The 18,427-nt window shown below is 40.7% G+C and overlaps 1 protein-coding gene and 1 pseudogene across 1 annotated transcript in view; one reads left to right on the plus strand and one right to left on the minus strand.

Annotated features, from left to right (window-relative positions):
• AXDND1 (axonemal dynein light chain domain containing 1) overlaps positions 1–18,427 on the plus strand; it is a 192,144-nt gene that overhangs the window by 74,358 nt on the left and 99,359 nt on the right. Inside the window, exon 16 of the mRNA XM_011951123.1 lies at positions 9,984–10,218. Within this exon, the coding sequence (XP_011806513.1) occupies positions 9,984–10,218 (235 nt within the window). The remainder of the gene's footprint in view (positions 1–9,983; positions 10,219–18,427) is intronic.
• LOC105518251 lies at positions 12,621–13,473 on the minus strand (annotated as a pseudogene).

An 18,427-nucleotide genomic window follows, 5' to 3' on the forward strand; every position in this document is an offset into this window, starting at 1 on the left:
TATATCCTCAAGTGGAATGCTGAGTTGGTCATGTCCCACAGGTCTTTGGCTCCCTACATATCCCCCTTTCTGTTTATGTATTAATTGAAAGAATGTAGAGCCAGGCTGGGCAGCTCTCATTTTCCAATTGGCAGTCCATCTGATTTTACAGACTATGAACAGAAGACAGAGACAAAACAACATTATTCTAAGAACTACATATAAGATGTTAAGGTGGTGCTTTAGATAGGTCCAAGGGTTGAGGCTCTTCAGGCCTTGCTGGAATTCAGTCCAGTCTTCAAAAGAAGGCTGAAATTCTTGAATTTGCCTATTTAAATCAATAATTTTGTTTTGTAATTCACCGGTATTATAGGTGATGTTGGATGTGAAAGCTCCAGGCAAATCGGCTTTCACAAGGTTCCATGGATACTCGCTTTGGTTATATTCTAAGTTGGTTACACAAATATGAGTGTAATTAAAATGACAACGCATCTGCTGCTGCAACTGCAAGCTTTGTACTTATTCCCCTAACCATAGGACCGTGGATTTTTAACATTGCCACTTCAGTTTGTAACTCAGTGTTAATTTTACTCTGAAGTAGCCATGCTTGGTCGGCTGTGTGCATCCAGTTCTCCAGGTACTGAGCTGTTTGAATAGAATTATTCAAAGCTACAGAGGACATCCCAATAGAAGTTATGAGTGTGACCAAGGAAACAGTAGCAAAAATTATCATGCTTAAGGCTCTACAGACGCGATGAATAAGCTGAAGTAGAAGTTTCACAAAATGCAAAGCAGGTGTGGCAGCCCCAGGCTCAGACAGAGTAACAGGAATCATAGCCCAGGGATGCGACCTAAAAACGATGGAAGTAGAGAGATTATGTGTTTGCAATGTGCTATGATTAATGCAGTGATATCACTGGCAAGATTTGCAGGTCAATTGGGTATTGTGTACCTGGAGCTGGTCCTTCCTAGCTGTCAAAAAAAGGGACTGTGTTGCTTACTATTGCTATTACTGGATAATATTCCAACCCAGATGTTGCCATTCATAAATGGGAGCGCTGCCTTCTATATCATCTCTTGAATTGGTCCTTTCCTCCCTAGATAAGGCCAGAGGAAGAGGTGGGCTAAAGCCTGCTCCATGCCAAGCAGTCTGGGCGGCAGACTGGGATTCGATCTCGGTGTTGTATAAAGAAGAAGCATTAAAAGCTTGCTGCCAGTGCCAGCGAAGTTTGTGCCATGATTTCTGATTTTCATCTTTTCCGTCTAATTGACCGTTAGGTCCCCAGTCCACAATGTCTCCACTTACCAGTGGACCAAGACACTGGGTCCACAGAAGCGGGTAGGAACTATTGAATGGAATCTATTCTGTATAATCAGCACAATTAGGGCAACTGGGCCGGGAATGGTTGGTTAGCACACCAGTCACATTAATAGAACCAAGACTTAGTAAGTACATAATTTTTCCACAGTGACTCAACCATGTTTGAGCTTGAACTGTAAGACAGCTATGGCTGAGTGACGTCTTTGTAGTGATACACAAAGGAAGTCCTTCTAGTGGAGGGTATAATTAATGACATTATTCTGAGAGTCTAACTGTTCTACGTCAGGGGAGTTAGAGGTCCTGGAGCCCATTCTCCCTGATCGTGACAAATCTCAGGAGGAGTGTCACTCCAAAGTATAGGTTGTACTGCTGGGGGATTGGGAACATATGCCCAGTATGTTTTTGCCTCTGCACAGGGAAAACATACTGCACAGGACATTATGGCTAACATGGCCAAGAATATGGAATCAGGGGTTTTTGCCTGTCCCTGAGGCTCCAGTAGTTTCTCAGCTGCCTGCATGGTTTTCTTGAGTTGTCCCCAGGTTATGAGGATTGATGTCATTGTGACTGTGGTCAGCCTTCTCTCTGTCTTTGCACTCAGGCTCAGCTGGCTCATGGCTCGTACCGGAGGGACCAGGCCCATGGTTGGCCACCCTGGGTTCCTCCAGTCTCCCGTTCCATGGTCGCACGCACCTTGAGGGCACCCACACAGTTTGTCCATCTCCTGTAAAAACACAAGCATACCCTCATCCCTACATCAGTAAATCCACCGGACCTTTCCGTTTTCCTTCTTCTGTGGATTTCCATAACATTTTCGGATAAATTTTCCTCTTTTCCTCTAACACTTGCCAATGTCTTTCTGCTGGAGTCTTATCATTTGTACCAGGAGTCAAAAAATTTAAAGTAAATAAAGCTAAATGTAGTTTTCATTGAGGTGGTAGTTGGCCTTATACCCGCTTTTTGTCTTTTCAACATGCATTGTAATGTTTGATGTGACCGCTCTCTAATGCCTTGTCCTCTAGGATTATAAGGAAGTCCTGTTTTGTGGGTTATAGCCCAAAGCTATAAGAAATTTTGAAAGGCATGCTAGTGTAAGTGGGTCCACTGTCAGTTTTTAATCGTTAGGTATCCCCATATGAGCAATTGATGACAGACAGTGTCATTGTACATGACCAGCTGTCTCACGTGTTTGGCATGTAGCATGCTGCATATGAGAATAAGTGTCTATAGTCACATGAACATAGCTAAGCTTACCAAAGGTTGCTATGTGTGTAACATCCATTTGCCAAATTTCATTTGGAGCCAAACCTCGTGGGTTACAGCCTTCTCCAGGGAGACATGCTGGCAAGTAGGACAGGTTTGTATTATAGCCCTAGCTTGGCTGCGAGATAAATGGAACATGCAAGTAAGGGCAGAAGTATTTTGGTGCAGCAGCGCATGAGACACTCGAGCTTGCTGAAACACAGAACCAATCAATTTGTCTGCTTTTCATTACCTGGAGGTAGTGGCCCAGAGAGTTGTGTGTGAGAGCGAATATGAGAAATATGAAAAGGAGCTGCACGAGAGTGAATAACTTGTTGAAGTCTTAAAAATAAATTCAGCAGTTCTGGGTCTAGTGTACTTTTTATTGTAGCATTTTCTTTGCGACTGGCTACATTTACAGCATAAGCTGAATCACAGACAACATTGATAGGATCTGAAGCTGTGAGCTCCAAAACCTGAATGTCTACAATTAAGTCTGAGCGTTGAGCTGAAACCCCAAAGGTCATCATTATTTGAGTATGTTTTGGTCCATAGATAGCAGCACAACCTTTGGAAGGGCCACCAGTAAAATAAATTTGTCCACCTGGAATAGGTTTGGGGTGAGAAATCACAGGAAGAATTAAAGAATGGATTTTATAAAACTGTAAAATTTTGTCTGAGGGATAGTGGTTGTCACGTGCGTCCGTGTGAAGAGACCACCAAACAGGCTTTGTGTGAGCAACAAGGCTGTTTATTTCACCTGGGTTCAGTCGGGCTGAGTGCGAAAAGAGCGTCAGCAAAAGTTGGTGGGATTATCATTAGTTCTTATAGGTTTTGGGATAGGCGGTGGAGTTAGGAGCAATGTTTTGCCGGCAGGGGGTGGATCTCACAAAGTACATTCTCAAGGGTGGGGAGAATTACAAAGAAACTTCTTAAGGGTGGAGAAGATTACGAAGTACATTGATCAGTTAGGGTGGGGCAGAAACAAATCACAATGGTGGAATGTCATCAGCTAAGGCTATTGTCACTTCTTTTGTGGATCTTCAGTTGCTTCAGGCCATCTGGATGTATACATTCAGGTCACGGGATATGATGGCTTAGCTTGGGCTCAGAGGCCTGACATTGGTTATCTATAGCACCCACGAAGTCTGCAAAAGCAGTTTGCCAGGCAGTCGACATTTCCCAAGCTGCGGCTTGTTGCTGGGAGTCTAAAGGAACAATAATTTTGTCAGGATCATATCCCATAAGCATTTTTGACCTATGCCTGCCCATAGTCACAATTTGTGTAGTTAAAAAAAGATAAATTTGCAAGGTTTTGACTGTTCGATGAGGTAGAAAGAGCCATTCTGTTACTGTTACAGACTTGTCTATGAACTGGCCCCAAAGCCCTGTTGGAGAGTGGCGGGTAGAAAGAATAAACAAAAGCAAAGGTTTTTGCGGTTGTAGCCATGTGGCATGTCTCTGCAGTAACATTTGCTCTACAAGCCGTAATTCATAATTTGGCTTTTGCCCCTTTAGTTAATTGCCGCAGGAAATTTAAAGAAGAATCTCCTTGCAGGGTTTGGTAAAGATGTGTGAGTCGATAGGTAGCAATACCTAACATCAGGCGTAGCCAATTAATATCTCCTAATAATTGTTGAAAATTATTTAAAGTCTGTAACCTGTCTTTACGGAGAACTACTTTCTGAGGCCGTACACTTCTCTCAGTAACAACAGTTCCTAAGTGTTGGTATGGGGAAGTTGTGCCTTTTCTGGGGCTATTTTGAGATTCTATTTAGTCAAAGCCTGCTTTGTTCCTCTGAATAACTGATGTAGGATTTGATCTATAGGAGCGGCCAAAAGAATATCATCCATAAAATGAATGATGTAAGCAGTAGGAAACATATTCCAAGGCTCCTTTAATGCTTGTCCTACAAAATGCTGACAGCGTAGGACTGTTAATCAGGCCTTGGGGTAAAACTCTCCATTGATAATGAGAAACAGGTTCTCTTTGATTAATAGAAGGCACACAGAAGGCGAATCGAGGCTTATCCTTCTCGTGTAAGGATATAGTAAAGAAACAATCCTTAAGATCTATTACTACAAGAGGCCAGTCTTTTGGAATAGCCACTGGAGATGGTAAACCTTTTTGTAAGGCACCCATTGGTTTAATTTTTGCATTAACAGTTCTTAAATCATGTAGCAGTCACCCTCTTCTGGACTTTTTTGGAATAACAAACACTGGAGAATTCCAAGGGCTGACTCCTCTGTGTGTCCCGTGTCCCATTGTTCTTTTACTAGCTGCTGACGTTGCGTCAGCTTCTCCTGAGATAGGGGCCATTGATCCACCCATACAGGTTTGTCACTGAGTCATTCTAGTGGTAAGGCAGTGGGCGGCGGAGAAATATCAATGACCCCCGTCAGAAATCCTGATGTCCTAGCCCTTTTCTGTTTTTCCAGTTACTGATATTGGGTTAGGATTTCCTTGAAGAAATTTTCCTAAACCTTTTCCATTCTGATATTCCATGTTCTTCAGCATTTTAAATCCTGGGTTATCAAAGTTTTCATCTGTAAGTCTCATATGCCAATGTGTAACTAAGTTTCGACCCCATAAATTGATAGCTATATTTGCAACATAAGGCTGAAAAGTACATGAGTGTTCATCTGGACCAAGACAAGGTAAAATCTCAGGGCTCTGTTGAACACTTTGAGCTGTTCCTTTCCCACTAAGGATGTAGAAGTTAATTGCAAGGGCCAGGATGGGGGCCATTGTCTTTAGATGTTACTGATACATCAGCTCCCGTATCCATAGGCCCATAACATTTCTTTCCTTTAATTTGTACCCACAAGTGGGTCTATTTAGAGGCTATTGGTTGTGATAGATTTCTCATGTAGTTGTGCTCCCAAACCCTTTATTTTCTCCTTTCTCCTTTCGTGGAGAAGGGTATAATTTACAGTGAATAAGCATAATTGAGCAAAGATCTCCCAGTTCAAAAACCCAAAGATCTTGTGACATTAAAACTACTTGAATTTCTCCTTCATAATCAGAGTCAATCACTCCTAGGACTACAGTGATGCCTTGCAAATTAAGACGACTTTTGCCTAAAATTAGTCCTGTGTATCCTGTTTGTAAAAGACCCCAAATACCAGTGGGAACTTTGATAGGTTTGTCTCCCCTGACTAATGTGATTCTTTCTCTGGAGGGTAGCTCTAATCCTGCACTTCCTCGTGTTCTGGGGTGAGGGAATCAATGTGTCTCCAGGAACCCATCCTTCAAATGGGGTTGAGGTCTGGCCTGGGAATGCCCTCATTGTTTGTGGGGCCCGGGGCCAGGCCCTCGTCTTGTTTCCCGGCCGGAGGGTGCCATTCTGATGAAATTTTGAGCGGCACTGATTGGCCCAGTGATTTCCTTTGTTACAGCGAGCATACAGTCCTGGCGTTTTTTTCTGTTGAGTGGGGCACTGCATTGTAAGGTCCTTTCTGTCCTGAGATATGGCGGCATTCCTTTTTAAAATGTCCAATTTTTCCACAATTATAACATTTTCCCATTTTAGGGTTTGACCCTTGGCTCCTTTTAGATTTGTCAACTGCTAAATTAGCCATTGCTTGCACTAACATTGCACAGCAGTGAAGCTCAGTTCTTGCATCCTGACAAGCTCTGAGAAAATTTCCCAAGTTTTTTGTACACCTCACTGGTGCCATCGCATATTTACAGTTCGTGTTTGCATTCTCAAAAGCTGGAGCTAAGGTTAGCATTTCTGCAGCCACGGTATTAGGAATCTGACGCTTCACTGCCTCTTGTAATCTTGCAAGAAATTGCACATAGGGTTCCAATGACCCTTGCATGATATGTAAAAATGATTGTACTGGGACTCCCTCTTCAGGAATTGTGGCCCAGGCACATTTAGCAGCTTGTGCACACTGCTGATAAGCAGCATCTTGGAGTGCCATTTGACATTCCAGGTCTGAATAAGGACCACTACCTAACAGCATATCCTCTGTAACGTCTCCATTTCTAGCAGCACGGTTCTGTCTAGCCTGGTCTGCACACATTTCTTGCCAATTTAAATTCCATGTCAGATATGCACTAGCCGACAAGCAAGTTTGCACCAAGTGTTTCACATCAAAGGGTAAAAGACGCATAGCACCAAACACAGATTCTAGCAATCTTAAGGTGAATGGGCTCTGTACGCTATTATTTAGCACACTTGCTTTTAATTCCTTTAACAACTTAAACTCTAGGGGAGTGTGTTCGTGAATAACCTGCTGTGGATTATTTGGATCAGCCCTTACGGAAATAGGAAAAGTGCAAAGTCCTAAGGGCTCTCCAGCTATGGCAGCAGAGCATAAAATTCTTTGTATTGGGGTTTCTATTTCTGCTATCAAAGGAGGTGTTTCAGATGTTTCTGCAACTGGAGGAGGCAGTATAGGCCAATTTTTATCCTCCCTCTCCTGTTTTTTATTTCAATTGGAACTGTGGGTGGGACAACAGATTCTTTCAGATTTTTAGATTCAGCCTGCTGTCCTGCAGAATAATGAGGCGATAATGGCAGAAGTATAGTACGAGCTAAACTCCACGTGGAGAAAACTGAAGAATCAACTTTAAGACCTTTTTGGCCGGGCGCGGTGGCTCAAGCCTGTAATCCCAGCACTTTGGGAGGCCGAGACGGGCGGATCACGAGGTCAGGAGATCGAGACCATCCTGGCTAACACGGTGAAACCCCGTCTCTACTAAAACTACAAAAAAACTAGCCGGGCGAGGTGGCGGGCGCCTGTAGTCCCAGCTACTCGGGAGGCTGAGGCAGGAGAATGGCGTAACGGAGCTTGCAGTGAGCTGAGATCCGGCCACTGCACTCCAGCCTGGGCGACACAGCGAGACTCCGTCTCAAAAAAAAAAAAAAAAAATAATAATAATAATAATAAGACCTTTTTAATGAGCCTGTTTTAATCCTTCTCCTGCTGTGTCCCAATTTTCCACATCAAGACTGCCTGCCTGTGGAAACCATGTGTTATGTGTAATAACCTCCTGCAGCAGCTTAGTCAATGTCTGAGAACTAACCTGAGGACCAGTTCATTTCAATAAAACTTTAAGCAACTGCACATAATGTTTTTCTCCAACAGACAAATTCTGTTCCATGTTATCCCGATTCAGAAAACTTCCCATTCCCAGTACTTCTTTAAAGCACTGCTCCCAGTACCTCTTCAGGGCACTGACCTTATCTCCGCTGCCGGCAGACTCATCCCGGCGTCCCCGTTCGCCTTGTCAATTTCAGTTCCTCTGTTCCAGAAGATCTTCTTCGTTCAAGTCCTTGAAGTCCTGTGTTCGGATGCCACTATGTAACCCGCACAGACATAGGGGGACTGAACAAAGGGGGGCGAACGTGGGAATAAAAGACAAGAGACAAAAGAGTATATTTGGAAGAAGGAGCCGGGGGGCACCTTGCCTGTAGTGCACAAGGGCCCTGAGCTTTACACAGCCCTCTGTATTTATTAGGCAAAAGAGATGGGAGAAAGGGGGAGTGATTGTTGGGTAATTGCTGTTTGGTTCACAGCAGGCTTGCAAGACTGCATCCTTTGAACAATAGGTGCTAGACTTCTCAATAGATAACTTCAAAGAGCCCGGTGCCAGGGAGTGATGTCCCTCTGCAAACCTTTTGGTGGCAGGCGCAGTGTGAGTTTGCTCACATCGTGCATTTGTGATAAACAGTTTACTGTTTGATCATATAGCCTCAAGTGGAATGCTGAGTTGGTCACATCCCACTGGCCTTTGGCTCCCTACAAGTGAGGGTAGTTCAATGCTATTATTTAATTGTCAGACATAGGTAACGTTTGTGCCTGTCCTATATCTGGCTTTTGTTTTAAGGACAAATTGGACTTTTAAAATTAATAACATCTTTTTTTATTGCGGTAAAATACATACAACACAAAATTTACCATTTTAATCATTTTTAAGCATACAGTTAGTTGCCCTAAATATATTTATATTGTTGTACAACCATCACCACCATTCATTTCCAGGACTTTTTCTTTTCCCCAAACTGACATTCTGTACCCATTATACTGTAAGTTCCCATTTCTGCCTCCCCCTACCCCCTGGGCAATCTCGTTCTACTTTCTGTTTATGAATTTGATGACTCTAGGCATCTCATATAAGTGGAATCATACAGTATTTTACTTTTGTGACTGGCTTATTTCCCTCAGCATAATGTTCATCCATTTTGCAGCAAGTGTCAGAATTTTCTTTCTTTCCAAGGTTGAATAATATCCCATTGTATTTATATACCACATTTTGTTTATACATTAATAACATAATCTTTAAGGGGTCGCAGCTCGGAAAATAGATTTCATTGATCAAATTACTATCACGTTATAGTAGTCTGACAAAGGAAAATATATGTGACATTGAAATACTTCCAAAGTGAATATCGAAATCATTCCCTAATGAAATTGCATAAGATCCCAACAAACCATTTTCTTTAGGAATGACTTGAACAGTGTATTCTCAGAATTGAAGATATTTCCTGATCTATGTACAACATGTCTAGTTTAGTGACTTTTTTTTTACTTTTTATCTGGCAGTTTTGACATACATAGAAAAAATACAAAAAAGTCATATTTCTTCAATTTAGGAATAGTAATAGCTTTCATTTATTAAGCACTTACTCTTTGTGAGGAGCTGAAAATGTGTTTTCCATATATTATCTTACTTACTCTTCATGGCTGCCCTATGATGCAAGTCTTATAATCTTCATGTCCCAGATGTGGAAATTGAAGCCTAGGATGTTAAGTAACTTACCTAAGTTATCTATAAAAGGTAAGTGGCGGAGTTGGAATTTGAGTCCAGATCTCTCTAGCTTCAAAGTTCTTACTCCTAATTGCTCTTCTACACTGTCTCCCCATGCTAATTACTCTTATTGAAGGCTGGGTAATATTTCTATTATCTGAGCACAAATAATGCCAAATTATATGTATAAATTGTACCTTATTTTTCCACAAATATTTATTGATATGTCATGTTCAGCACTTGGACTTGGGTTTAGACAAACTAAATATGAATAAAACACAACCTGTGTATTCTAGGAACTTTCCCAGTCTAGTGGGGATCATGTAAACAGATGTATTACAACCTTACGAAAGCCGATAGTAATTAAACATGCTTAGCTTTATAGGACTTACTTGCCTATCTCTACCTTTTTTTTTTTTAACCACACAGAATTTAATATAATGATTTTCATCCTGGTAAACTATGGGTTATCTCATAGAGTATCAAAATTAGTTTAAATTCATTTTAATTTAAAAAATAAGATATATGTCATATACCATCTCTTTGGAGCATAATAATAATAGGATATGCAACTCCAAAATAATTGGGAGTCACTGGGGAATAAGCATTAGGTAGACCTTGATAAAATCATTAGTGGATAGAAAATATGCTGCTCTCCCTCTTCCTTTCACTCTTTAGATCCTGAATGAGAAAAAAGAAGAGTTTACTGGGGATGTTCTACTGTCAAAATATGATACTCTCAAGATTATTAAACATTTACAGGAAAACTGGACAGATATTGGGCTTGGGATATTTAATCGACATAAAAGTTTGGAGGGGGAGATGCCATCAGAGCGACAGTACACGGAGGAAATTATCAAAAACATACAAAAACTCTACAAAGAATATGAAATAAGAATAAATGGAGACAATGGTAAGAAAATACTCATAATAGTTAGATTTCTTGGTATAAAATGTTTCCACAATTATTATTTTCAATACAATTAATATTTAAAATAAAAGTAATACATGCATATAGTTTTAAAAACAAAGCAAAATAAGCAAAGCATTGAGCATCACTTTGAGATATAATTTATATACCTTACGATTCACCTATTTAAAGTGTATAATTCAATGATTTTTAGTATATTCACAGATGTGTGCATCCATTACCGCTGTCAATTTTAGATTATTTTCATCAAAATAAACCTCAGAAGAAACCCCATACTCTTTAGCTCTCACCCTCTTACCCTCAACATCATCACTTCAGTCCTAAGTTTGCTTTCTGTCTCTATAGATTTCCGTGTTCTGGACTTTAATGTGAATGAATTCATGTACTGTGTGATCTTTTGACTGGGTTCTCTCACTTGGTATAATGTTTTCAATGTTCGCTCATGTTTTAGCATTTGTCAGTACTTCACTCATTTTTATGGCCTAATACTATTTGATTGTATGTCTATATCACATGTCATCATTTCATCTGTTGGTAGGCATTTGGGTTGTTTCCACTTTTTGACTATGATGAATATTGCTGATATAGACATTTATTACACATTTCCTGGTAGAAATATGTTTTCATTTTCCTTGGATATATGCACAGGAGTGAAATTCTTGGTCATTTGATAACTGTATCTTTAACTTTTTGAAGACTGCCACACTGTTTTCAAAGAGGCCGCGTCATTTTGTATTCCTACCAGCAGTGTATGAAGGTTCCACTTTCTCTGCTTGCTTGCTAGAACCTGTCTCGCTTTTAAATTCTGCCCATACTAGTGGGTGTAAAAGAAAATCTCACTGTGGTTTTGATATCTGTTTTCCTGATGACTACTGATGTCAAGCATTTTTTAAAGGTTTATTAGCCACTTGTATACCTTCTTTGCAGAAATGCCTGTTCAGGTCCTTTGCCTATGTTTTTTTTCTAAGACAAAAATTGAGATTTATGCTATTGATTTATAACATGTATAGAAAGAAAAGCAATTTTCCAAGGTTTCATACTACCAGAGAACAGATACCATTGTTCAACATTAATGAATATTGTGTGTTATTGTGCGCTATTACCACTTGTGTTAGAATTCTAGACAAATGTCCACCAGCTGACAATGTAACTCTTTGAAGATGTCAAACAGAATGAGACCTATCTGAGATATTCGTCTGTGAAATAACATTCTATATAAGTGGTTCTCAAACTTTAGTGTGATTAGGGATTTGGTGAAGAATGCAGATTCCTGAGCCCTGCCTCCAGTCTTCTTGGTACACTGTGTCTACAGAGATACGCATAAACTGGCAATTTTAGCAAGCATCCCAGGTGATTCTGATGCCAGTGGTCTACATATCATACTTTAAAAAAAATGTCCTTTATTGGAAGTCCATTAGTAGCTAGGTCTAACATAAATGCAAAACACCCTTTCACACACTCTAATGATTCTTTGCCCATATTTTATTTAGGTTGTCTTTTTATTATTGAGTTATAAGACTGCTTAATATGTTCTGAATACAAGTCGCTTTTCAGATATGTGAATTCTAAACAGTTTATCTTTTTCTGTGGGTTGCCTTTCCATTTTCTTGATAGTGTCCTTTTTTTTTTTTTCTTAACAGAGAATAAATAAGTCATGTTTAATGCGTCTAGCCTGGTAAAATAAAAAATTAAACATAATCTCTCTATATTTTACTTTTTAAAAATTGATTGAAAGTGTGTTACATGGTAATGGGGCACTTGTGAGTATTTGTTACATTCATAGAATGTGTAATGAGCAAGGTCAGGGTATTTGGGGTATCTATTATCTTGAGTATTTATCCCTCCTATGTGTTGGGAACATTTCAAGTCCTCTCTTTTAGCTACTTTGAAATATACTCCATCTACAATGTTGCTAACTATAATCACCCTTCTCTCTTACTGAATACAGGGGTATATTTGTTCTATCTAAGCGTATGTTTTTACCCACTAATCAACCTCTCTTTATCCCATCTCCCACCCACACACCTTTCCCAGCATCTGTTATCATTCTATTCTCTATCTCCACAAGATCAATTTTTTTAGGTCCCACATATGAGTGAGGACAAGCAGTATCTATCTTTCCGTGCCTGGCTTATTTCGCTTCACACATTAACCTCCAGTTCCATCCATGTTCATATTTAGCTTTAATTTTAAATAACCATTAAGTGAATTTCCACAATCTGATTTTTGTGTATTTAAAATAGTCTTGTCTCTTCAAATACTAATTTTGAATGGAAATATTCATTGGGAATAGGTGTAGATTCTACAGTGGCACAGAAAATTCCAAAGGAAGCTACAGACTATGTATAAAATACGTGTTTTAAAGAATGAAGTTGAAGAAAGGTTCAACTTACTAGAGGAGGCATCATGCCCTTGCTTGAAGAGGGGATGACAACTCAAAGGTCTGGTTTTCTACTATTCATTCCAAGATTACCGCCACCTGGTGGAGGGGGAGACTTTGTAGGCATGACTTTGCCTAAACTATTTGCACCAGTAGCTCTAATCAAATTTGGAGAAGCTCTTGAGTTTACAAATCCATTCCCCACTGGGCTGCTTCCAGCTCCATTTGGCACTGTGAGGTCTGTAGTACCCAACATCCCAGCTGCATTGCCAGTACCTGGTGGTCTCTGAGGAGCTCCATGGGACACATGTCTTATAATATGGTTTGAGGTGGAGAGAGCATGTTTGAATCTGTTAATGTTGAGCTGGCTGCCAAAGATGGGGACACGAGTGAACTCCCCAGGTTAGTGTAGGACAAAGCACTGAGGCTGGTCACTGGAACCGTGACAGACATTGAAAAGTTCTGAGGTGGCAAACCAAGTGCGATGCTGTGATTCCACATCATATCATCAAATTCCTCATTAATTTTTTTATATTTTTCTGTATGTGGAGTTAGCACATATGAAGTATCAGGGTCTGAACTGTCGCACCCTCTGTGTTCCTTCTTCAGAGCCTCCACGATATCCGGGTTGGTTCTGCTTTCATAAGATTAATTCTGTTCTGTATACTTGAGAAGAACTTTCTCCGTATCAGTGCTAGCATCCTGAAACAGTTTGTTAGAGCTGTTGAAAATGCACAGTCACAGAGCACACTAAGTTCATGAGCTTTCTTCATTAATCCAAACTTTCTCTTTGTAAAAGTGACCTGTCGGTTCCTTTCATCCATTATGCGTGTGATTTGTATTTTCTTCTGCACCATTTTCAGCCACCTTTCCTTATTTCCTTATATTCCAAATATTTAATACAAAAGTTAATTTTCTTCAATACTGTAATGCATTGTACACAGCTTCTATTATTTCAGCTTCTACTCCAACGGCTATAGCTGAAATTTTCTACAAGATCGTGTCTCCCGGCGCGCACATGCCGCAGCCTGGGCCCGCCGCCAGCGCTCAGGCGCTGCCTGGAGCCGCCTCCTTCAGCCTGGGACTCACCTGGACATCCCGATAGTGTCTTTTTAAGTACAAATGTTTTTAATTTTGATGAAGTCCATCCAACTTACCGATTTTATTTTCTTTTTTGTTTGTACTTTTGGTGTCATATCTAAGAATCCTTTGCTAAATTTAAAGTCATGAAGATTTTCGCTTAGTTGTTCTAAGAGTTTTATAGTTTTGCTTTTATATAATGGTATTTGATCCATTTTGAGTTTTTTTTTTTTTTTTTTGAGACAGAGTCGTGCTTTGTCATGTAGGGTGGTGTGCAGTGGCACGATCTTGTCTCATTGCAGTCTCAGCCTCCTGGGTTCAAGCGATCCTCCCACCTCAACCTCTGAGTAGCTAGGGTTACAGGTGTGTGCCACCAATGTCGACAATTTTTTTTTACTTTTTGTAGAGACAGGGTCTCACCATGTTGCACAGGCTGGTCTCAAACTTCCAGGTTCAAGCGATCGTCCCACATCAGCCTCCCAAAGTGCTGGGATTAGAGGCATAATCCACCACACCTGGCCTTGGGTTAATTTTTATATATTGTGTGAGGTAAGGCTCTAATTTCATTCTTTTGCATGTGGATGTTCAGTTATCCTAGCACCATTTATTGAAAATAACATTCTTCCTCCGTTTAATAGTTTTAGCATCCTTGTCAAAAATCTGTTAACCAGAGATCTCTGGGCTTATTTTGTACTCTTAAGCCTATTCCACTAATGTGTATGTTTGTCCTTGTGCCACATTGTCTTGATTACTCTTGCTTTACAGTAAGTTTCAAAATTGAGAAATGTGAGTCGTTTATTCTTTTTCATGATTGTTTTGGCTATTCTGCATCTCTTGAAATTCTATATGAATTTTATAATCAGTTTATCAATTTCTATGAAGAAATCAGCTTCTGATGGAGGGATTATGTTGCATCTGTAGATTTGTTTGGGGAGTATTGCCATCTTAACAATGTTAAATCTTCCAATCCATAAATGTAGATTTTTTTCAATTATTTAGATAGTTTTCAATTTCTGTTATCAATGTTTTATAGTTTTCTGAGTTTTATATTTCTTTTGTTAAATATTTTTTGAGTATGTTATTCTTCTAGATGATGTTGTGAATGAAATCTCAGTTCCATTTTCAGATTGTTCATTTAAAGTATATAGAAGTATAATTGATTTTGTATATTGATCTTATATCCTGCCATGTTGCTGAACTCATTTATTAATTCTAATTGTTTCTGTTTTTTTTAGTGGATGACTTAGGATTTTCTCTTTATGAGATCATGTTACAGTGAAGAGAGGGTTTTACTAGTTCCTTGCCAATCTGGATTCTTTTTTTTTTTTTTGAGACAGAGTCTTGCTCTGTTGCCCAGGCTGGTGTGCAGTGGTGCGATCTTGGCTCACTGCAACCGCTGCTGCCGGAGTTCAAGCGATTCTCCTGCCCTAGCCTCCCCAGTAGCTGGGATTACAGATGTCTGCCACACACCAGGCTAATTTTTGTGTTTTTAGTAAAGATGTTGGCCAGGCTGATCTCAAACTCCTGATCTTGTGATCCACCCATCTCAGCCTCCCAAAGTGCTGGGATTACAGGTATGAACCACTCTGAGCTGGATTCTTGTATTTATTTTTCTGGCCTAATAGCCCTGGTAAGAACCTCTAGTTGAACAGAAATCATGGGAGCAGATATTCTTGTCTTATTCTTGTCCTTAGGGGGAAAGCATGAGTCTTTCCCCATTAAGTGTGATGTTAGGTTTTTCGTAGATGCCTTTGTATCAGGTTTAGGAAATTCTGTTCTATTCCTGTTTAATTGAATTCTTTTACATGAAAAGGTGTGGGATTTTTTAAAAATGCTTTTTCTATATTCATTGAGATAATTGCGTGGCTTTTGTCTTTTATTGTATCAGTAGGATATATTACATTGATTTTTGGATATTAATCCAATCTTCCTTGCCTAGGATAAATCCTACTTGGGGCTGGGAGTGATGGGTCATGCCTGTAATCTCAGTGCTTTGGGAGGCCAAGGCAGGAGGAATTCGAGAAGCCAGGAATTTGAGACCAGCCTAGGTGACATAGTGAGATCCTGTGTATATAGCTACATAGCTACTGAGAAGGCTGAGGCAGGAGGATGCCTTGAGCCCAGGAGTTTGAGGCTGCAGTGAGCTATGGTCACATCACTTTACTCCAGCCTGGGTGACAGAGCTCCGGAGACATTGTCTCAAAAAAATAACCTCCTTGATCATGGTATGTAATTCTTTTTATATGTTTCTAGGTTTGGTTTGTAGGTATTTGGTTAAGGAGTTTGCATCTATAGTTGTAAGATACATATATCTGTAACTTTTCTTTCTTGTGATATCTTTATCTGGTTTTGGTGTCAGTATAATACCGGACTCATGAAACGGGCTGGGAAGATTTTCCTCCTTTTCTGTTATTTTGGAAGAGTTTGTAAAGAACTGGTGGTAATTCTTTTTGAATGCCTGATAATATTTAGTGGTAAAGCCATCTGGGCCTGGGCTTTGCTTCATAGGTAGGTTTTTGATTATTGACTTGATCCACTCTTTAAGAGGTCTATTTATATTGTCTTTTTTTTTTTCTTGAGCCAATTTTGGTTGTCTGTATATTTAAAAAAAAAATCGTCCACTTTATAATCCTTTTTATTTCTCCACAGTTGGTAGTAATGCCCCTTTTAAGTTTCTGATTCTAATAATTTGAGTCTTAATTTTTTCTTGGTCAAACTAGCTAAAGGTTTATCAATTTTGTGGATCTTTTCAAAGAACCAACTTTTGGTTTTCTTGATTTTCTATATTGTTTTTCTATTCTCTATTAATTTTCACTGATATGGTTTGGCTGTGTCCCCACCCAAATCTCACCTGGAATTTCCACATGTTGTGGGAGGGACCCTGTGGGAGATAATTGAATCATGGGGGCAGATCTTTCCCATGTTATTCTCATGATAGTGAATAAGTCTCACCAGATCTGATGGCTTTATAAGGTAGAGTTTCCCAGCACAAGCTCTCTCTTTGCCTGCTGCCATACACTTAAGATGTGACTTGCTCCTTCTTGCCTTCCACCATGATTATGAGGCTTCCCCAGCCACATGGAACTCTAAGTCCAATAAACCCCTTTTCCCATATAAATTACCCAGTCTCGAGTGTGTCTTTATCAGCAGCATGAAAATGGACTAATACAGTAAATTGGTACCAGTAGAGAAGAGTGCTGCTGAAAAGATACCTGAAAATGTGGAAGTGACTTTGGGACTGGGTAACAGGCAGAGGTTGAAATGGTTTGGAGGGCTTGGAAGAAGACGGGAACATGTGGGAAAGTTTGAAACTCCCTAGAGACTTGTTGAATGACTGAACAAGATGCTAATAATGATACGGACAATGAAATCCAGGCTGAGGTGGTCTCAGATGGAGATGAGGAACTTCTTGGGAACTGGAGCAAAGGTGACTCTTGTTATATTTTAGCAAAGGGACTGGCAGCACTTTGCCCCTGTCCTAGAGATTTGTGGAACTTTGAACTTGAGAGAGATGATTTAGGGTAATCTGGCAGAAGAAATTTCTAAGCAACAAAGCATTCAAGAGGTGACTTGGGTTCTGTTAAAGGCATTCAGTTTTAAAAGGGAAACAGCATAAAAGTTTGGAAAATTTGCAGCCTGACAATGTGATAGAAAAGAAAATCCCATTTTCTGAGAAGAAATTAAAGCCAGCTGCAGAAATTTGCATAAGTAATGAGGAGCCAACTGTTAATCCCCAGACCATGGGGAAAATGTCTTCAGGGCATGTCAGAGGTCTTCATGGCAGCCCTTCCCATCATAAGCCCTGAGGCCTAGGAGGAAAAAATGGTTTAGTGGGCTGGGCCCAGGGTCCCCATGCTGTGTGTAGCCTAGGGACTTGGTGTCCTGTGTCCCAGCTGCTCCAGCTGTGGCTGAAACGGGCCAACATAGAGCTCAGGCTGTGGCTTCAGAGGGTGCAAGCCTCAAGCCTTGGCAGTTTCCATGTGGTATTGAACCTGTGGGTGTACAGAAGTCAAGAACTGGGGTTTGGGAACCTCCACCCAGATTTCAGAGGAGGTATGTAAACGCCTGGATGCCCAGGCAGAAGTTTGCTGCAGGGGTGGGTCCCTCATGGAAAACCTTGGCTAGGGAAGTGCAGAAGGGAAATGTGGGATCAGAGACCCCACACAGAGTCTCTACTGGGGCACAGCCTAGTGGAGTTGTGAGAAGTGGGCCACTGTCCTCCAGACCTCAGAATGGTAGATCCACCAACAGTTTTCACCGTGCACCTGGAAAAGTCACAGGCACTCATTGCCAGCCCATGAAAGCAGCCAGGAGGGAGCCTGTACCCCACAAAACCACAGGGGTGGAGCTGCCCAAGACCGTGGGAGCCCACCTCTTGCATCAGTGTGACCTGGATGTGAGACATGGAGTCAAAGAAGATCATTTTGGACCTTTAAGATTTGACTGCTGTCCAGGCACGCTGGCTCACACCTGTAATCCCAGCACTTTGGGAGGCTGAGGTGAGCAGATCACCTGAGGTCAGGAGTTTGAGACCAGCCTGGCTAACATGGTGAAACTCCATCTTTACTAAAAATATAAAATTATCTGGGCATGGTGGCACGCACCTGTAGTTGCAGCTACTCAGGAGGCTAAGACAGGAGAATCACTTGAACCCAGGAGGTGGAGGTTGCAGTGAGCCACGATTGTGCCATTGTACTCCAGCCTGGGCAAAAAGAGCGAATCTCTGTCTCA

This window comes from Colobus angolensis, unplaced genomic scaffold (genome assembly GCF_000951035.1).
Source record: "Colobus angolensis palliatus isolate OR3802 unplaced genomic scaffold, Cang.pa_1.0 Scaffold315, whole genome shotgun sequence".
In the NCBI taxonomy this organism is placed as follows: Eukaryota; Metazoa; Chordata; class Mammalia; order Primates; family Cercopithecidae; genus Colobus; species Colobus angolensis.